Genomic DNA, 22,097 nt, shown 5'->3' with positions numbered 1-22,097 from the left:
AATGTACGTCTTTTTTTTTCAATGGATTTTACGATCTGGTAGCTAAGACCTTTAAGTCATATCTTATTTTAATTTATATACTTATTTTTATGAAAAATGATAATGCGGTCTGAAAAGAAATGAAACGGAGATGATTAATTTGAGACATTAATAAACTGGGATGAAATTAAAAGAAATGAAATGATATGTGATGAAATATAATCTCAGTAAAATGGTGGTCATTTACTGAGATTTTATTAGTAGACTTTTTGGAGGATCTCGAGAAGTTACGTCCAGCGGCTTTGTTTAATTTTCCCACATTTGTGCCTTTTCACAGATGTTAAACAGCTAATAAACCACCGTTGTTACACATTTAAACCTGAAGAAACACTAAATAGACAAAATAAAACAAATCACACAACTTCACTCCTCGCATTCCTGCCAAAAAGCCCTTTATAAATTCATTCATTCGTTTTTCATAAATTCATGCATTCCTTTTTCATAAAATTAAGAATATAAATTAAAATAAGACATGACTTAAAAGTCTCAGTTACCAGGTCATAAAAATCTCCTAAATAAATAGTAGTATTTCTCGAATATAATAAGTGTATAATCTATGGTAGTATTCATAGATTATACACTTAATTTATTAAATTTAAAAAGAAATAAATAATTTGCAAGCTGCCTACATATTCTGAGCCAGAAAAGACCACGTTAATTAAGCGCATTTTATCTTTATTGTATCAAAATAAATACCAACTAAACATGACCCTACAGCGTAGGTTTCTCCGCTTCTCTAGTAGTTATGTGTTCAGTACCAGGATGAACACGGTAAGTTTGTTCGAATTGCATTTAATGTTGTTCGTGAATAGAATTGTTGTATTCTTCCTTCCTATATTTCTTCACTTCCATACAACAATACAATACAGCTCGCACGTCATGAGACAAATTAAAGAAATCTAAATACACATTATAAAATGACATTCATTAATTTATTGTTTAAGTAAACTCGGCTTAGGACAATCAGTCACTTTTCCAAATATAAAAAGGTCAATATTCAATAAAATCCATTGCTATACCATCTTAACTGTGTTCTTACTTGCTTGGCTTGATTGTCCTCTTGAATTGTCTAAAATCTGCAGTAATCAATTTCAACCTTTCAGGCAGTAGACTAACCTATGATGAATTATTTGAATAAAAAGAACCCAATCTTTTTTTAATAGCTTTTAAGGATGGATGAGCTCACTGCCCACCTGGTGTCAAGTGGTTACTGGAGCCCATAAACATCTACAACATAAATGCTTCCACCCACCTGCGGACATGATTTCTAAGGTCTCACTTTTTTAACAGTATTTTTGTAAGTTTTAGTAAAAATATAATAATTGAAGACTATATAGTTTTGTTTCTATAAAACTTATCAATCCAACACTTTTTGGCATTACTGCATTAAATTCTAGATAGCACCATGCCTTCAAACAGTAAGATTTAACCACAGTAAAAGTGACATTATGGAACATAGAGCCAAAGTTATGAGCAAAGGGTTACCAGAGAAAAAGCCCCTACCTGGTGTAAAGAGTATCATACTTGTAGCTTCAGGGAAAGGAGGTGTTGGAAAAACTACCACAGCTGGTGAGTATGCTAAATTAGAAAGAGAAAGATTGTTATTTTCTTTTTCATAAATTCTGTAAGTAGCAGTGGTAGGTTAGCATTGTTTAATTTTACATTTTTCTTACAGTAAATCTAGCATGTGCTATGAAAGTAATAGAACCGGACAAGGAAATAGGGCTCCTAGATGCTGATGTGTTTGGTCCTTCAGTACCATTGATGATGAATATCAGTGGAGAACCAATGCTTAATGACGATCATCTCATTGAACCTTTACTTAATTATGGTGTTAAATGGTAATTAATTATTTATATTAAAATACTAGCCTTTTAGCATTTTTTATTGCTTAGGAGGGTGAGCCCACAGCCCGCCTGGTGTTAAGTGGTTGCTGGAGCCCATAGACACCTACGGTGTTAATGCCTCCACCTACCTCGAGATATAAGTTCTAAGTCTATTTTAAAAGTCAATGGCTGCCCTGCCCTTTAAACCAAAACGCATTACTGCTTCACAATAGAAATATGAACTATCCTATTTTAATTGTTTCTAAAGATTCAGTTGTGATGCAATTGATCTTTATATATTTTGCAAGACATTTATCTTATTGAAAATATGAGTGAACCAAATTATGAGCCAAAGTAGTGGCTGTTGATGTTTAGGAATTACTGAAGCCCATGGACATTATTGTGTGTATGCTACTGAGCCTGATACATAGAGGCCTGAGTCTCATTGTATAAGGGCTAACACATCCATAAAACACACCTACTCCTTAGAGACAGAAAAAACAAAATACCCATAAGGTCCTTATACCACAAGGCAAGGTCCTTATACCTTATACACAAAAGATCCTTATACCACCTAGTTTTGCAGTAGTTTTTAAAGTAAAATTCCAAGTATTTTAGTAGTAAAATTGCCTGTCTACTGATCTGGATCTGAACACAGTCTGATTGCTTGAGCGAGCGAGTTCTGTGGAATTCATGTCCTTTAGTTCATATCAACTGTTTATAGTTGTACACTCTCTTGATATAATCCAAAGAATGAAGTGCTGTAAAGAATATTGTGAGTCTGCATATGTATGAATCACCATCCAGTAAATTTTTTTTTTTTTTTATTGCTAGTTGAGTGGATGAGCTCACAGCCCACCTGGTGTTAAGTGGTTACTGGAGTCCATAGACATTTACGACGTAAAATGCGCCACCCACCTTGAGATATAAGTTCTAAGGTCTCAAGTATAGTTACAACGGCTGCCCCTCCCTTCGAACCGAAACGCATTACTGCTTCACGGCAGAAATAGGCAGGGTGGTGGTACCCACCCGCGCGGACTCACAAGAGGTCCTACCACCAGTAATTACGCAAATTATAATTTTGCGGGTTTGATTCTTATTACACGATGTTATTCCTTCACCGTGGAAGTCAATCGTGAACATTTGTTGAGTACGTATTTCGTTAAAAAAATTGGTACCCGCCTGAGATTCGAACACAGGCGCATCGCTCAATCCGAATGCACCGGATGTCTTATCCGTTAGGCCACGACGACTTCAAATTCATCAGCAATCATCCATAGCAGTGTGAAATGACTAGCCATTAAAAAAAAAATTTTGAGAAAAATATATCCGCGATATGAGGTGAATCAGGGATGTGCACCGTCTCCGCGTGATTGTATAGAAGTGTGCTAACCATTATCTGGAATAAAAGCAAGGAAAATCCCATAGGGTAGGAAGTCTTAAGTTGGTAATACTCAATATTAATAATGCAATTCAAATTTTCAGTATGTCAATGGGTCTATTAGTGTCTGGCGAGAATGCTGTAGTGTGGCGCGGCTTAATGGTGATGCAAGCACTGGAACGTCTGACGCGACACGTGGCGTGGGGTCCACTTGACTGTCTCGTTGTAGATACGCCGCCTGGTACAGGCGATACACATTTATCACTTGCGCAAAACTTGCCTTTAGATGGTATGTTCATAGAATTTTGCTGATGCTTTTTTTCTTTTGTGTAATAGAAAAAAGTTGTCAAAAAAAGAAGTGGTTCCCATATTATGCTCTTCTTACTAATAAGGTAATAGAATAAAAGAGGTTCTTCAAGGGAGTGCTTAAGGGTAACTCGATGTCCAATAAATACAACATTAACGTATTTTAGGCTAAAATATGTATGGTTGTGTATACTCTGACTAGATTTAACATGCTTTTGTAGTCAGACAATTTGATAAGTCTCAGTCACTCAGGAATATCAATAGTACCAGGAGCCACACACTACCAGCTGAGAAAATTTAAGTCACTTTTAATGAAGGACATGCTCGTCACAGCGAGTTCCCAAGAGAATAGCTCAAATGTAAAAATGAGTATGCTTCAAACTGTGAATGAATGCAGTGGTTCAAAATGAGAGTAGAATAAGGCTTAGGATAGGATTGAACTCTGGTGGTGAGTGGTACGAACTAAAAAGGAAATTGCATGATCACATGAAATACTTCAGAACCCTCTTTATGGAAAATAATTATGTATATACCACTAGATAGAGAGAAAACTAGTCATGTTGTCTTGTGTTGATGCAGTTTCAATCAAAAACAATCTGCACACTGAGGATCATTAGTAATCCAAATGGTGTGAAGTATGTGGAAACCAGCTCTAATATGAAAGCAATATTCTGTTACAAGAATTTGTAGCTATTTAAAGCAAATTATGAGTGAAGTAAATGATATATAACAAAAAAATATTTGCAAAATAATTTACTTTTTATGTTTTCAGGAGCAATAGTAGTAACAACACCCCAATCAGCCGCATTGCAAGTAACTAAAAGGGGCATAAATATGTTCGAGAAATTAAAGGTTCCTATTATAGGCATTGTCGAAAACATGTCGCACGCCATTTGTTCTCAATGTGGAACAAAAAATTTTATTTTTGGGAATGATACCAAAAAATCTGCAGCCGATATGGGACTTGAGATTATTGAAAGTTTTGAAGTAGACCAAAATATGTCAGATTGTATAAACAGCGGGAAACCAGCGATTTACGCCCTCCCAGACAGCATACACGCAGAGAAATACAGACACCTTGCAAATAAAGTTTTTAAATATATAGATGATAAGGAAAACCACAGAGCAAAAGCCAAAGAACAATGAGACTACATGGGTACATTTACATAGTACATTCAACTTTATTTTAAAAATTATACAAAATATATTACTACTCAAGTCTGACTTAAACGATTACAAAATGATGTACAACACCGTTCAAATGAAATATTATGTGATATTATGTAAAATTTATTCGGAACATATCTCAAGGATCTTAGTATGGCTGTGTCCAAATACTAGCTTAAATTAATAATAATAATAATAAGAAATACAAAAATATTGCATCTTTTTTTTTCATTCCTAATTAAAAGTGCAAACAGTTTCGAGAAGGATAAGATAAACTCGTTTCATACCATACAAAGTTCATTTGTCTGTAGGCAATTGGCATGCTTTAGTCAATATTTACACAGAAGATATATTCCGTCATTATGATAGAAAATACATAGACAATCAGTGGAGGGAAGTGAAAGTTAAAAGACTCCATTATGGCAATCTATAAGTACAAAATAGATATTTACAAAACATTACATTATAATTATTAGGTAGAAGAAATTTCGAATGAAGCTTTACACTTTTAACAAATGAAGCAAATAAACTCAGTCAAATTACGTACACTTGCATTCGACCAAAATTGAACGTGCACAGAGATATATAACTCACTTGAATAATAATTAATTAAATGTCTTAAAAAAAATTGAATTTTGTTTCTTAATCACAACCAACATTGGCGTAAATTAATTCTCAGTGAACGTCAACCTTTAATATCACTAATGGGGTAGGAAGATAAAATAATGAATTACATATAATGAATTCCCCTATGTGATTACATATAAATCTTGTAACTGGAATGGAGATAGGAGAAGTTTAAGTTCAAGTAAGAAGTATTGTCTGTTTGATCATTGTAGAGGTAATTATTGAAGTGGTTTGACATCTTGTAAATTCAGGTGAATGATGACACGTTATTTTAACTAATGTATTTATAAAAATAAAACTGTAACAATTACAGATTTTTAAATTGACAGCATGGTCAGGGTTGCTAATAAACTTAATAATCCAAAAAATAGTAATTATCATAATGTAGATTATGTAACAACAAACATGAATGGGGACGAAATATCAATTTTATAAAAAAAAATCCAAATTATCTTTAAGGTCTGCACACAAAATAGTAAATATAGTGTTATTTTATTAATTATATTTTATTATCATCATCTTTTACTATAAACAAAGGTAAAGACAGTTTTGTAAGTGTATCAAATACAGGAACGTTTTAAAAATATTGGTTCTTTTCAATAATAAGATTGTATAGCAAATGATATAAATCTATGCCTAACCGAAAGGAATTTAAAACTTTTGACATCTGAACAAATCACATTGAGGGAATGTTTTTGAATAATTTGGAACCGGTCCGTCCGGCTACTAAGCCGAAGTCAAACAGAACTCCGGATGTAAGTAAACACGAGTACTGAAATGTATGAATGGATTTATGTTGCACCATTTTTTATGTAGTCCGTCTGCGTTGACTTAATTCTACCATTTCTTCTTGTGTTCGTCCATACTGACGCCGCCCGGCCCGAGGTAGACTATCATAAGCAGGCCTCCTATCACTGACAATGTCTGAAATTTTGAAATTAATTGTGAAATTGAGGGTCGTGAGGTGCACATAATGTCTCCGAAAACACGTTATAATGCACAAATAAAAAAAGTTTTTTCTTTTTATTTATTGCCCTTGTAGGCAGACGAGCGTACGGCCCAACTGATGGTGACTGGTTACTGTCGCCCATGGACTTTAGCAATGAGGGGAGCAGAGCCAAGCCGCTGTCTAGTGCAAGTGTAGTGCTCGCTCACGCGGCCCTTACTGTGTACATTAACTCTCCAAGTCATCCAATCCCACTTCTGCAGGATAGCCATCAAAGTACCGTGGTGTGTGAGGAATGGTGATCTTCACGACGACTTTCATTTAGAACGGACAAGACAGACAGCATCGGAACGCTTCTTCGAAAAAGCGAAATATTAGTCCATAGACACTAATCAAAATAACTCATACCTGGAAGAAGTCATATTTGAGGAAGTCTCTGAGCGGTTTGTAGGATGGCACCGCCCACCACGCGTTATGGTACAGATTGAGAACTGTCAGTACGAGGACAAGCATCAGAGCAGACAGCTTCGTCCGGTAGCCCACCGTCACCAATATCATCAAGATGCTCCCGAGAAGATCTTGTATGATCTGTAATATAAATATTTGTTATTAATACAGCTTTCCGCTCGCAACTTCGCCCGGGTGGATTAGATGGCGGGAGATGAAAGGTAAGCCTTATTTTTCCCCAAACTATATTCGGTGAGAAAACATAACAGGGAGACAGAGTTAGTTGTTTCTATAACATTGTAATATTAATTTCTACGTAATTTCAAACACCTAATAGCATAAAAGTCAAGTCAAGTATTTAAATGACGATAACCTTTTTCTACATGATCCTAATGACACAATAGTACCTGCTCTGTTGCAAATTAATTTGTTTACCTGTAAAAACGATACGAAAAGCTGACAGAAATATATTTTAAAAATTGTGTTCTGTTAAGGTTGTTTAGTTACCTTTTGTTTTCTCCTACCTAAGCTTGTATGGCTCAAGGCTATGCCAGCGTAACAGAGTGTGTAGGTGAGCTCACGGGGCTCAAACCTGGCGACGTTGCTAACACTAGCCTTAACATGAGCAGTGCTTCGCCGAATCTACCACCGGATCGGAAACGCGACCCACTGAGATCCGGCTAGAAACTTAGTGGGCTGTGTAATTTACTCGCCGAGCCCTTCGTCGTAAGCGACGGGTTCGACAAGAACGATGACCGGTGCTTGAGGTACCTACAAGTAACGTTAGTGGATCGGGCGGATCCAAAATGACGTGTTTTGGCGACGCAGACTGTTTACCATTCGGCCCTCGTTTACTATTCGAGTAGAAATAAGTCCTGAATCGCGAGTAAACTCCAGAGCGCACCCTTAGCCTTCGGACAGTGATTCCGAAAATGGCGCATAGACTTCAACCTAGCGAAAAGCACGGCAGTGTTATTTCAAAGGGGAAACTCCACACAGATTTCCTCCCAGATTAGGAGAAGGAGTCTCACACTCCCGATTACCCTCATTAGCCAACCCACACCCTGGGCCAGAAAGGTCAAGTACCTGAGAGTCACCCTGGATGACATTCCGCCCGCATATAAAATCAGTCCGCGACCGTACCGCGTTTATTCTCGATAGACTCTACCACATGATCTATAAGCGGAGTAAAATGTCCCTTCGGAACAAGGTGACAGTTTACAAAACTTGCTTAAGGCCCGTCATGACTTACGCGAGTGTGGTGTTCGCTCACGCGGCCCGCACACACATAGACACCCTCCAATTCCTACAATCCCGCTTTTGCAGGTTAGCCGTCGGAGCTCCGTGGTTCGTGAGGAACGCTGACCTACACGACGACTTGAAATCCGGAAATACATGAAGTCAGCGTCGGAACGGTATTTCGATAAGACTATGCGTCATGATAATCGCCTTATCGTTGCCGCCGTTGACTACTCCCCGAATCCTGATTACGCAGGAGCCAGTGACCGTCGACGCCCTAGACACGTCCTTACGGATCCATCAGATCCAATAACCTTTGCCTTAGACGCCTTCAGCTCTAACACTAGGAGCAGGCTTAGGGACCCCGGTAACCATACTTGTTGAACTCGATAAAGAGTTCAACGTGCAAACTAACCCATGCATCAGCCCGCTGAGTTTCTCGCCGGATTTTCTCAGCGGGTCGCGATTCCGATCCGGTAGTAGATTCATTCGCGAAGCAGCTGCTCTTGAGTTGTTAGGTCTCCTTCGGAGGCGCTCGGACAGCCGTTAGCGAGTCCCACCCCTTCTGGCTGAGCCTTTGCTCCCCCACCTGTCCTGGTGAAACTGGAAAGGCCTCCGGGCCACCAGTAATCAATCATAAAAAAAAACCATTCGGTCCGCAGGATCGGGAATGTAGTTAGGTACCGGCAGCCACGATGAGAGGGTTCTCATGTCGTGCCGCTTTTTCGAAATGGACCTCCTTTCTATTCTATTCTTCAATGTACAGACTGGATTTCACAGTTTTACTAATGTATTGTATTATCATAGGATAAGATTGTACTTATCCTATGATTCGTGTAGTACAGTATCGCAGATATACACAAAGAGAACATGTTAAGTCACGTTATTGACTACCCTACCATTTCTGATACGAATATGTCTAGTTTCGGTTGGAATGATAGGTCGGCCGTTATACTTAGATACTTACGATGGTGGCTCAATTAAGCCCGTGAACAGACTCTGACAAAAACGTACCATAGGTAATGAGCTCGTTCACCAATAAAATTTATCAAAATTCTACCATAGACTTTCGGGATATATGCCGCCATTTTAAATCCTGTTTTGGGAATATGCGAAGCGATGTTGTGTGAATTGTTTTAATTCGATAATTCAGTGTCTATGAAGGTTTAAACTTTGTAATAATCGTGGCTTGTTAATCGTTTAGCATCAATGAAAGTACACAAATGTGAGAAAATGAAACAAAGCCGCTGGACATGGCTTCACGAGTGCCTACAAAAAGTCCCCTGAAGCCCCAGTTTTTTTTTCTTTCTGATATATCTACAATCAGTATACTGTACTTTTGTTAGATGCGTCGGAATTCATTACGTAAGCAGTAAGAGCATGACTCCAACGAGCCATCTACTCTAAATTTCCAGCTTTGTCATTATATGACATATTTTCTCTTGACTTTTCTCTCTTACCGTAACTTTGTCTTTTAAAGGCGACAGCTAGATTGTTTGGGTGCTTTTCCAATTTTAAGTTTTTGGGTGTTTTTGTTTAAATTTGATTTTTTTTTGCATTACGGTATGTATTCCTAGTTCTTTGTGTATTTCAGTGTTTCATTCTCAGTAAGTCTCAGTAAATAACCATAACTTCTTATTACAGATAATGGATGTAAGCACTGTTGCTATGTTCTTACGTCGGTGACCATTATTACTCGTACTACGCTTCTTTGTTACTGTCGCTAAAAAGTTACACGCGAAATGACAGATGTACAATTTAATTCTACACACCGTTAGTACGACTTTAATACTTAGAACAGCTTACCGAGCGCAAAATGATGAAAACCAATAAACACAATTGCGACCCGTTTAAATTTTATAACTGTTTCAACTCATACCAATAATTTTATAACACTATCTGTTCACACATTATCAACCTATTGACCGACAAAAAATATCTTATTCTTATCAATACCGTGGGTTAAAATTAAATTCACTGAAATCACTTTTAATGTGTTTGGCGTATGTGGGTAGTTGGTTGTGTCACATATTCATTATCATCGTGTAAAATTTCACGTCAGCGGCGATTAATATATTCCTCTGCTCATTGAACATCGACAAGTAAATTCTCCGCGTTAATACGCCATTTATTCAAATACATTTTCGAGACCTACAAGTACCTATTGACTATTATCATTTCCATAATTTTGGTATACAAAATATATTTTCTACAACAATAGAACGCCTTTTTTTTTCGTTCAACCTGTTCTAAGGTTTCCAAACAAACGGCAACCATTTTTAAATATTTAAATGCTACAATAAGATACTACGCAGTCAGACTGAACAACTTAACAATACAACTTCCCTATCAAACTATTTAAAAAGCATCTAATATTAAAAAAAAGACATGGCCGCTGATTTTCTTGCCAGTTCTTCTCAGGACAGAAACTAGTTTTTGTGAATTGGCGGTCGTTCTTTTTGACGTTCAACAAGTAACTATGTACTTTCAGTTATGTATTTCTTTGTTAAAAAACAGATATTAGTCTAAAACCAAAGACAGAGACTAGTGATTTCTAACACAATAACACGAAGGATTGCATTTGAAATATTTATTGCAATGGCTGATGCGCTGGGTCAACGGCTTTACAAGACGCGCAAACTTTGCTTTAGATTGCGGGTTCATAAAACGTTGGTTTAACATCTTCATATGCTAAAAAAAAGCAAGCTTTATAAATACAAAAACCATACCTGCAGGAATGAGATTTCAAATCTTAAGAGCGTGATGAACATGAAGGCCAGCAGGATGCGACCGGCGAGTTGCAAGTACGTCTTCGGTTTGTTCTCTCCGAGCGACGGCACGCCCGCGAACAGACTGCGCCCTTCAGCGCGAGCCTCCGCCAACACCAGCAGTAGCGCTCCGATCAATGCCAAATTGCGGAGAAGGAACTGTACGTCCCATAGTATACTGTACGCGAATGTCTGAAAACACATTTAATCAATACTAATAATATTATAAAGAGGAAAGATTTGTTTGTTTGTTTGTATTGAATAGGCTCCGAAACTACTGAACCGATTTGAAAAATTATTTCACTGTTTGGAAGCTGCACTATTCCAAAGTGACATAGGCTATAATATTTTTTGATAAAAATGTAACCCAAGGTGTAAAAAAAATGACCTAAAATATTCTTTACATCGCGTGCTCTGCGAAAACTATACATGATAGAATAAAATAATGTACTACGACTTTGTAGAACACATTATTATTTACAATAAGTGTAGCGACAGCATATGTTTGACTATTATAGTTATGGCGCAATGAGTGTTCTTTTATTTAAAAAAAATAAAACAACGTCAAATATCGTTGAAATTTTTGTGAAAGACCCGAGCGGAGCCGGAACCGCCCGCTAGTGTCTTATAAAAGGACTGTCCAGACATGAAAACGCATTAATGAATGTCTTAACAGGGCTATCTAGTCAATGACCCGGGGGAGAGGGGCTTGTTTTCATGCGGCCCGCGACGCATGTTATAATCAGACAATAGTTTTGGATATAAATAGTTTGGGTGATAGAATTCTTTGTCGAAACTTATAATCAATATTTGGTATAATTTATCTTTATTCTTGTAACGTTCCATTCCCATGGCATCATTTAAAAGTGAAGCTATCTATTGGGGGAATACCCGGAAAGTAAATAAAAAAATCTGCGGCCCTCCAGCTTTTGTAGTAAATTCAATTAGCCCGTAAAGGTATGTAGTTTGGACAGCCCTGTCTTATAATAAATACCCTTTGCGCCCCACCATAAATATCGACGAATTTAATACCATCATATACTACAGTTTAGTGGAGTCAGTTATTAAAGAGATTTTATTTAAATAAAATGAACTTCATATTATATTGCTAATAGGTAGGCTCGGTTCATTGAGCGCCCAGCTCAGTCCCTCAATGAAATAAAAATGGATTTCCTAGCACTCCATTTATATTGTGGATTATATTTTATATACATACATAATCATTGTATTTATTACTATAATTATTTAGAGATATATAACTATTATAATTATATACAACAATTTATATTAAATTATTTTCTCATTATTTTACGGTCATAGTTAAGAAATATTTAATATAAATTACAGTACAATCATTATATTGAAATTTTAAATACCGAATAAGTTAGATTGCTAGTTATAATAAAAATTATGTAACAGTTTTCATTGCTTTATAACAAACAATCAAACTCTATTCTAGAAACTTAATATAGACTATATTATTATAACGTTTTTTTTAAATCTGCGAATGCTTACCTGTAATACAACTATGAAGAACAGCACGCCGCAAGCGATATCCACTTTGAGCCTTCCTAGCACCATAACACATCCTCCTAATTGACCAAATAAATTTACTATCTGTAACATAGAAAATGAAGTTACGAATCTGTGTTCTGGAATTGTTCTCGGCTGGTATTAGTCCACTGAGTTTCTCGTCGGATCTTCTCAGTGAATCGCGTTTCCGATCCGATGGTAGATTCTGCGAAGCACTGCTCTTGCTAGGGTCAGTGTTGGCAACTTCGCCAGGTTTGAGCCGTGAGCTCACCTACTAGTTAAAATTACGCTGAAATAGCCTCTCAAGGCTATCAGCTTAGGTAGAAAAAAAAAAAAAAGTAAAAAATGTCACAATTGCGCTTCTTGTCTAATCACGAGATTGCAACATTTTACCCAAATTGTTTGTGACAGATAACTTAGTTTAAGTCTCAGTTATACACGCCATATATGATTTTTATTAATATCTGTTTTCTTTTCAGACACGAAAACCACATGAGAATTTCTTAAGCTTCAAAGGCTTGATTGCTTTTGGGAAGAAATACGTGGGCTTGTTTTATAAAAAAAAGTTGTGTGGTGTCGTGGGACACCGGATAGGAACGAAGTTCCTTATAATAAAAAAAATATTAATTTTAAGTTCTATCCGAGGTATAAAGAAAATAATTATTCGGGTTCACATTTTTTATTATGATTTTTTATTGATAAAATAAAATTAATCGCAAGGCTCAACCACTCTGCAGTACAATGGAGCAGTCTTGCCCTGGGGGAACCGCCTGCATGATCACGGTATCCCCTACGCCAGGTAAGTATGATTTAGCAAGAGAAATATGAGAACGTCTATCAACTGTGTAACATCTCGTCACCGCGATTCAGGAATTGTTGAATTTACGTGCAGCGACATCTGTTGATAACAAACTAAATAGAAAAGAGTGTCGTGACAACTTTTCGTAAGAATTTTTTCCGTTTAGCCCCCTTTCACAACGCGCGATAAGGAACTTCGTTCCAACAGGGTGAGCAGTTTTTTTTATTAGTTGTAGGTATGTTTCAATTGCATATACATATAAAGGTCGAGCAGTTCATAAATTCTCGATTGATTCGCAGCAAAAAAGGCCACAAGTGATGGGACCTGCTCGCACGGACTCACAGCCGATCACCAGTAACTACTTATAAATTTCGATAGATTCGTTTTCATTACACGATTTTATTTCTTGAACGTAGCATTAAAATTTCAGCGTAACTGTGGGTTTTAAAATCAGCATAGTCGCATCTCGCTCACTCGATAAGAAAACTTAGGACCTTTGATAATATAGGCCACAGCACGTGACATAATTAAAAATAAACAAAATATCTCCAGTGAAAAATAACCTAAATAACAAAATCGACCAATAATTTCCGAAAAAGACTGCTTCATCACTGTTTTTCAATGCCATTCATAAATTAAGATTTGATAAATACACTTTTTTGATTACACCTGGATTTTAATTTATTCATTTAAAACTTCTGAATTTTCGAATAACAATAAGTGTCCCGGCAACGGAAGAACGCAATCGTGAAACGAGTGTTTATTATATTTTCTACGACTCACGATAATTTTAGAATTTATACTAAGCTACGATTCGTGGGCGGTCGTATTGGCATGTCGACTCTCTTTGTCAATAATAGTCTAGTTATGTTTATTACTGCACTTTTTTCCCCTACCTATGCAGATAGCGTTGAGAGGCTATTTCAGCTTCTTCTTGACATGTAGGTGAGCTCACGGGGCTCAAACCTGACGATGTTACTAACACGAAACCTAGCAAAAGCCGTGCTTCGCAGAATCTACCACCGTATCAGAAACGCGACCCACTGAGAAGATCCGGCGAGCAACTCAGTGAGCTGTGTCTGTGGATTAATTTCTCGCCGAACCCCTCGTTATTGCAGATGGTACCTGGTATCCATATATATCACAACATAGATGTCTTTATCACGGAGACGCGGCGCCGAAGTCCTTTTTCTATCCTATTATGTTAAATCACCGAGCAACGTACAACTTAAAAAATCAGCCCATTCATTATGAATATAAATGAAATTTTCATTTAGTTTTATCAAGAAACGTGACCGTGATCTCGTAAGTCGACGTGTTACAGAGTAGCGTATGTATTGTTTGTGATAAATATGTCAAGGTACAAGACCGACATCTTCCCGTTTGCAACTTTGATTACTCATAATTTACTATTATTTTTGGTTAAATTTGTTCATATTATTATGAACATGTGGGTGTGCAGGAGCTTGGAGACGCTATTGCGAGTGGTTTTTTTTATATTAGAGTTGATGGATATACGAGGCAAATGTCTTTCCACGGGAGAAAATCGCCCGCGTGGCAGGTGGGGTTATGTGGGGGTTGAACCTCACTAAAAACTTCTGCCGCTCACACTGCCGCGCCCTACCCCGGACCGAGCAGGAGCCCAATAGGAGCTATTGAGACGGCGGGACAGGGTAGACCCAGCGCATATTACATCCATCCCACCGGAGACAAATGTCTTAGTTAATGTCAGACCTTCGTGGGAGTAATAAAAGGCTAAGCGAATACTGTAGCACATTTCTACGGAGGGACGGGAGTAGAGGCAGACAAGTGGTAGAGCGTATCGTTTTTCAAGATGAACTTACCTGGATTTAATTGGCTACTGAAATCCATAAAAATCATCAAGTAATTGCTACCACACATCTTAAGACATGAGGTTGTCTCAATTGAACTCGCCGATGTACACCGTTCCGCCTATAACTTTAACAAATAAGCTATGCAATATAGTTTGGATTGAACCACTTTCGTCATCCTGTTTTTCGCGATATAGTCGAAACGTAAAAATAAAACTTACAACAAACATTGTGGCGAGGAATTTGCCGCAGCCCCAGGACATGTCCATGTAGTCTCTCTGCTCTGACCACTGGAACCACATGCGGAGACCGTCCTCCAGGAATGTGGATATAAGGCACAGTCGCGCCACAGTGGGTAAGACATTTTTGCCTTTTCGTATTACCTTAAAAAAAAAAAAAGAAATCTCGTGAAAATGCCATGAAAAACTTTTCCTATAGGTAAATGCTTTCTATTTATGAATGGATTAAAGTATTTTCCAATCACATCGCGTGATCTGTGCTAAGCAATTGCTGTGTTACATGAGGAATGTGCCAGATATAACATTATTCGGCATAAGCTTGTTCGTAAAAGGCCAATTGTTTTTATTATGCTGCTTAGTATGTTTTAAATTACGGACATAATTGATTTGTTCGAACAGAAGTTAACCTTAGGAATGTCACTCTGCCGACTGTCAGGCGTATCAACCTTTATTTATCGAACTATAGCGGTTAGTTTAACAGTTACTAAAAACCATAGAGAGTATGACTTCAATGTCGTCGCTCTGAGACTTGAAATCGAATTATCAGGTGCATGAGAATTCAAGCTGTACTTAAAATTAGAAGTAGCTGTGGAGATGGGTGGCTTACTATCTGCTTACACAAATTTTTAAGCTCTGAAGCGACTTTATCTACTAGATAAAATTCGTCTGTTCACTTGTAAGCTGCTTATTTAAACATATTAATGACTATTACAGTATCGTGTTTAGATAGAGGAGAGATAAGAAAAATGTCTTAGTATAATAAAGGCAGTCACGATAAGATTATGTGCTTGACATTCGGTGTGACCATTGTTAAGAAGCTATCGGTCAGCATTACTATAGTGTTATTGGCCAAATATTTTTAAAACAACCTTTCTCTAAGTTTTGAACAAATTTGTGAAACGGTTGGCGCATATCTGTCATATTATAATAATAAATTTCTTTGTTCAAGTTATGTGTCTCTGTTTGTTTAGATGTTGAATTTATAGACAACAAAATTTATTATTTTTTTTTAAATACATTTACTTAGTCAATGTAGAGCATTAAAAAAATACAGAAGTAAGTATTGCATACGTGTTTTTTTTTGATAATTTTATTCTCCGATATCTTGATCACAGTGCACCAATTATTGGTATCACAATGTAGGATGGTAATAATAACTTTTTTTTCTGTATTTTGTATTGTAATTAGTCTGTACGGTGTCGCACCAACGCGGCAACGCATCTCTTCCTGTACGACTAAGGGTTTACCGAGCAATGGATGGTAGAGTCACCCTGCCTATTTCTGCCGCGAGACCGACATTCTACAGGTTTGAAGTGTCGGAGAGTCGCAATACAATGCTATTGAAACTTCAATCTAATTTCTTAAGGTGAGTGACGGAATTCAGTTTGTGATATCGGCGGGTTGCAATTACAACAACGCCGTGAGCTCGTCCACCTATTTAAGATAATAAATAAAATAAAAAAAGGCTGAAATATGTATCGGGAACTTAATAAAGATCGTGGTAAAAATCCGTCAAATAAAAAATTGGAATGTAAACAACCGTGAAGTTTTCAAATAATTTGTCTCAGTCGGAAGATTGGTAAACTAATAATTCTAATATTGTTGAGTTCAGCATATGGCTCATCTTATGAGTATTGGTTACCCATGCTGAACACCAGCAATCCAGAGCTGCTACCTACCGATCAGGTAACTTTTCAAACGTAGTTTGGAAGGACATGTACCCTATACCACTCGGGGAGCCCTATGGAGAGAAGTTTATTTTCATATTGCATGTGGCAAAAAATATCTCAGAAATTCAAAAGTGGATGAGTGCAGTGTTTCCAGGCAGTATTGCCCTTGTATGCAGACGAGCATACGGCCTACCTGATGGTGAGCGGTTACCGTCGCCCATGGACTTCAGCAATGCCAGGGACAGAGCCAAGCCGCAGCCTACCGTTAAAAGGATGAACTCTGCTGCGGTGATGGCTGGTGTCATGGTAAAATAGAGACGATGGGATCAATAAACATAATTACATACCCAGAACAGTCTCAGCGGAACATATAGTACAAAACAAAAGAAAATCAAGGACCCTGCATAGACCGAAAGGTTCCAAACAACTGGGTCTAACACTAATACATGAAGATTAGATTACACAATCAAGAATATAAATTTAAAAGAAATTTGTAACGACAGCATTAACGATTACTACATATAAATATCTAATTACATAATATTATACGTTTACATTATTCGGTAAAGTATTATAAGGGAGCGATAACATTTGTTATCTGTGATTGTAACGTAACGTGGTTCATATATCAAATTATAGTTCATACGAGTATATCAATTATATTTTGAAGTAGGTGATATAGATTCTATTCGAAAATTGTTAGTTTGTGTTTACATTATTTTTAATTGCTTCCACGCTATAAAATGGTACTTCCGAATCCTCTTATGACGCACATTTGAAGCATTTGGTATTTAAATCTGTACGGTATTTTTATAGCTGTATTTGAACAGATAATCGCAGGGCCCGACTGGAGTTAGCTTATTAGGTTAGGTCGGATATCACGTGGTGATGCGCGACTTCTGCGAGTCCACCATCTCGCGGAAGGAGGCGGTAGTCTCCTCCCGGTGATGATCACGGGGCAACCTGATGGGGTTGAAGCTGCGCCGCACGCTACCGTCACACTATCGCCCTGTCATCTGGAGAATGGGACGACGCGTCGGTGTCGTCACCGAACATACTGTGGAAGAGCAGCCCGTTCGGCGGTGTAACGCGTTCCGACCCGGCAATATCCGTACCGCGGAGATCGACGTCGTTGGTCGTCGACGACCCATCGGCAATGGCGTCTTTGGCGTGGCACCGCGAATCTCGTTGTAGTGTTGACCGCAAGCTCCTACCTATTCTAACCGGGTTCGGACCCCGGGCGGAGATCGGACGTCGGGTATGAGGGTGCAGGGGAGTTGTTTGGTGCGGTAGGGCCCTAAAAATATCCTTGGGCCCGCGGTCTGTTCCCAACATTAGCAGTTCGTGAAGTCGTGCATACCCAGCGCGCATCCTAGGCGCGAGAAATTCGAAGGTGGTCGGGCCCCGGACCGAAAAAAAAGGTACGATATCGCTTCTCGAAATGCAGACTACAACGATAAAAGTATATGTGAAGATTTCAGTCTACTCTGATCTACTATCAAGTCATTTCGAATTCATAATTCGCATAGCTAATTTCACTTTCACTTATGTTCGCGTAGTAATATGGACTACGTAAGGAATACGAAAAGCCGTCTCGACACCTATTTTCCGAGTTACACAATTCTCTCAGGTTGAGCCCGTGATCTCACCTACCTGTAGCTCGAGTATTATAATATTTTTTTTTATTGCTTAGGTGGGTGGACGAGCTTACGGCCCACCTGATGTTAAGTGGTCACCAGAGTCCATAAACATCTACAACGTAAATGCCGCCACCCATCTTGAGATATAATTTTTAAGGTCTCAGTATAGTTAGAATGGCTGCCCTACCCTTCAAACCGAAACGCAAATACTGCTTCACGGCAGAAATAGGCCGGGTGGTGGTACCTACCCGCACGGACTCACAAGAGGTCCTACCACCAGAAATTACGCAAATTATAATTTTGCGGGTTTGGTTTTTTTGTTACACGATATTATTCCTTCATAGCCGCCGGCGGATTCGAACACCGGTGCATCGCTAGATACGAATACACCAGACGTATTGTCCTTTAGGCCACAACGACTTAATAGCTCCTTAGGCTTCTTCCTTAATAGATAGGGAAAAATAAAGGCAAAGTGACTCGTATGACGTAATCCATGCTTGAAATTCACATGTCACTGAATATATATACGAATGAAAGAGAATCTCCTTTGAATCTATAATAATTATGAACCTATCAATTTTTTAGGTTCCAATTATTTGTAGCTTTTTTTCTTTTAATGTTCTCTTACACTTACTACGCAGTTTAATAATTCAAATTTAAAATTTAAATTTGTGCTAACACAATTAAAGGAATTTTATGTACGGAATTTAAGATCAAGAACCGGTTTTGTAATGTAGTATTAGCAAACAAACTATTATTATAAGACAGCATACTGTAATTACTACAGTTAATGACTTTTATATCTTCTCGGCTCTAGTTAAGATAACACTGTTGTTAAATATTCTTTCTTCCAATTGACAGCCCACTAACTCATAGTATTTATTGTGTTAATGTCAGAAGTATCTTTATACTACAGACTACTATTAAGTGCTATGGTCTATGGATGAGCACTGATAATAACAGTGCACCACATTACTAAGCACTTACTATATCACATCATATAAAACATATAAATGATTTTTTATCAGAGAAAAATCACATGTGGTGATTTAGTTCTAGCCTAGGATTCCTAGTACTTTGAGAACTAAAAATTGCATTCCCAAGTCTGTCCCCAGATACCATAGACCATTAACAACCATAAGTAATCACATTGTAATAACAGCTATCGTTGAAACTGTTGAATGATTAGGCAGAAATGAACAAATTTGGTGGGATCAACTCATAGGCTTGTGTTGCCATTGTAATCTATGTGAGTGAGGCAATTACATAAATATTGTATTATAACTAATGTTATTTCATATCACACACGGATTAAGTTACCAACTCTCTATGATGAAGAAATCTGCATTTTGTAAAGGTGAGGCCAAAACAACTGCACCAAAAATTCAACTCTGTATGTCTATTTAATGCAATTAACAACTTATTGTTTAAACAAACCTCATTGGTATCAGCACTTTGAAAACTTATCTCATTAGGAACCATTACAACAAATTTTAATTAGTTCCAATCACTAAATTTGAAGTGGATTATTTGAACTCCAATTTCCTTATGAGGAATGAATTGTTTTAATCAGTAAAAATATTTATTTATTATTTCTCAATGTTATAGTTATTGCTTCATATTGAAGTCCTATTACGGAAATACGAGTAGATAACTATGTAACACAAATATTGCAATCTATTTTTGAAATAGCTTTTTCCTCTTCAGTGATAAACTCATTATGAAATATATAAAGTTCAAACATTTTTTATTAAGATTTTCAATAGCTTCGACCGATGAGTGTATGAATGGATTTTTAAAAGTAAAAGACAGAATGCTAATTAAATTCATTATCACAAGAAGCTCTCTCCGGCCTTAATTTAACTTAAAACTCTAACTCTAGTCATACTAATTATGACAAATAAAGTCTTAAAAATCTACCACTCTACTTATGGTTTGATTAAGTTCCACAAATAAGTTAGATTCATTTATTTAGATGTTCTTTTATCATTACTACATTTTAATATCACTATTAAATAAGATAGGTTTATAACCTATCACAACAGTTTCACATCTCATACTCACATTAAATTATTTTAATTTTATTTAAGTCATGAGTATTTAATAGCGTATAATAGTACTCATGGTTCAGATTTTATAAATCAAACTTTATTGTTAGACTTCATTGTTATTTATAAAATAAATCAAGTTAATGATTTGTATTTGTAGATAATGCTACAATAGTATTATTCCAATGAATCAGCATGTTAAATTTAAATTTCATTATATAGATAGCTAGGTTGTAAGACGAAACGTGCCAAAACATCCATTTGAAGATGTAATTTTAAACTTCAATATAATTCTACGGCTCTTGGTTAGATGACAATGCTATTATACTTGCCAGCAATTACAGTCGCTTATGGACTATTTTTAATATTGTAAATAAATATTGGGGCTACTGCTTCCAAGAGGACCAATGAGCAAATAAATACGGTGACGTGACAAACAAAGTTTAGATCTGCATGTAATTTAAAATGATTTTAACAGTACAACAGAAAAGCACAAACCTGATCGGCTACGTCTTCAGCGGTTGATACGTATTCATTAGGAATTTGCATTTTTCACGCAGAACACAGCACTAACACCGAAAAAAGAAATCTCACTGAAAGTGAGATTCAAGTTGTCACGTCACTCGTCGGTCGTCCACTGTCAAATGACGTGTGATTTTTGGATGAATATCCGGTGTCAAAATTAATGCTAATAATTACACAGAATCTCAAGAACCACATTAACAACTTCTTTTCATTTATGAAAATGAAAGACTTAAAAAACTTGATTTTTTTTATTTTAATTTAATTTAAGATATTTAGAGTCAGTAAATTCATAATTCAGCGGATGTTTTGATTTCAAATGTCAGTGCTCTGCGTTTTATTCGCGAAAGAGAACTTCAATGCTGACCATAGATTATACACTTAATATACTTGATGCTGACCGTGTTTTCAGAAATTAACTTATTAAACAACTTTTGAAGTCGTCGTGGCCTAACGGATAAGACGTCCGGTGTATTCGTGTTGAAGCGATGCACCAGTGTTCGAATCCCGCAGGCGGGTACCAATTTTTCTAATGAAATACGTACTCAACAAATGTTCACGATTGACTTCCACGGTGAAGGAATAACATCGTGTAATAAGAATCAAACCCGCAAAATTATAATTTGCGTAATTACTGGTGGTAGGACCTCTTGTGAGTCCGCGCGGGTGGGTACCACCACCCTGCCTATTTCTGCCGTGAAGCAGTAATGCGTTTCGGTTTGAAGGGTGGGGCAGCCGTTGTAACTATACTTGAGACCTTAGAACTTGTATCTCAAGGTGGGTGGCGCATTTACGTTGTGGATGTCTATGGGCTCCAGTAACCACTTAACTCCAGGTGGGCTGTGAGCTCGTCCACCCATCTAAGCAATAAAAAAAAAAAAAAAAAACTAAAATCAAAATAATCAGCTAAAAAAGAATGTCTAGACTAAACATTGAGCACACAGGATGAATTTTTATGATTTCATTCACATCAGTTTCTTCTTATTTAGAAAGATATATACTTAAATATATAGTTTATTTTGCGTTTGTCTTTTGCGATCAAATGAACAATATTGATGCCGTATGACC

At 37.1% G+C, this 22,097-nt stretch overlaps 2 protein-coding genes across 2 annotated transcripts; one reads left to right on the top strand and one right to left on the bottom strand.

The window, feature by feature from the left end:
• The first annotated feature begins 584 nt into the window (after window positions 1-584).
• Nubpl (NUBP iron-sulfur cluster assembly factor, mitochondrial) lies at window positions 585-4,930 on the top strand. Its single transcript, XM_028173742.2, has 5 exons — window positions 585-810; window positions 1,437-1,608; window positions 1,715-1,880; window positions 3,351-3,535; window positions 4,325-4,930. Exons 1-5 carry the CDS (start codon window positions 745-747, stop codon window positions 4,696-4,698), a joined length of 963 nt encoding a protein of 320 aa, XP_028029543.2. The 5' UTR covers window positions 585-744; the 3' UTR covers window positions 4,699-4,930.
• On the bottom strand, window positions 4,710-21,398 carry Surf4 (Surfeit locus protein 4). The gene is made up of 6 exons (XM_028173743.2): window positions 21,006-21,398; window positions 15,132-15,293; window positions 12,262-12,363; window positions 10,708-10,938; window positions 6,701-6,880; window positions 4,710-6,270 (listed from the first exon to the last, which is right to left on the bottom strand). Exons 1-6 carry the CDS (start codon window positions 21,054-21,056, stop codon window positions 6,184-6,186), a joined length of 813 nt encoding a protein of 270 aa, XP_028029544.1. The 5' UTR covers window positions 21,057-21,398; the 3' UTR covers window positions 4,710-6,183.
• Between the last annotated feature and the right edge of the window lie 699 nt (window positions 21,399-22,097).

This window comes from Bombyx mandarina, chromosome 15 (genome assembly GCF_030267445.1).
Source record: "Bombyx mandarina strain Sakado chromosome 15, ASM3026744v2".
Classification (NCBI taxonomy): domain Eukaryota; kingdom Metazoa; phylum Arthropoda; class Insecta; order Lepidoptera; family Bombycidae; genus Bombyx; species Bombyx mandarina.
The sequence above is the reverse complement of the archived record's forward strand: the minus strand, read 5'-3'. Positions and strand labels throughout refer to the sequence as shown.

Coding starts and splice junctions, on each gene's coding strand:
- Nubpl (XM_028173742.2), top strand. CDS start 745: ATGACCCTACAGCGTAGGTTTCTCCGCTTCTCTAGTAGTTATGTGTTC. Junction 811..1,436: donor TCAGTACCAGGATGAACACG/GTAAGTTTGTTC, acceptor ATTAAATTCTAG/ATAGCACCATGCCTTCAAAC. Junction 1,609..1,714: donor TGGAAAAACTACCACAGCTG/GTGAGTATGCTA, acceptor TTTTTCTTACAG/TAAATCTAGCATGTGCTATG.
- Surf4 (XM_028173743.2), bottom strand. CDS start 21,056: ATGCAAATTCCTAATGAATACGTATCAACCGCTGAAGACGTAGCCGAT. Junction 12,364..15,131: donor TCCTCGCCACAATGTTTGTT/GTAAGTTTTATT, acceptor TCTATGTTACAG/ATAGTAAATTTATTTGGTCA. Junction 6,271..6,700: donor TCAAATATGACTTCTTCCAG/GTATGAGTTATT, acceptor TCAAAATTTCAG/ACATTGTCAGTGATAGGAGG.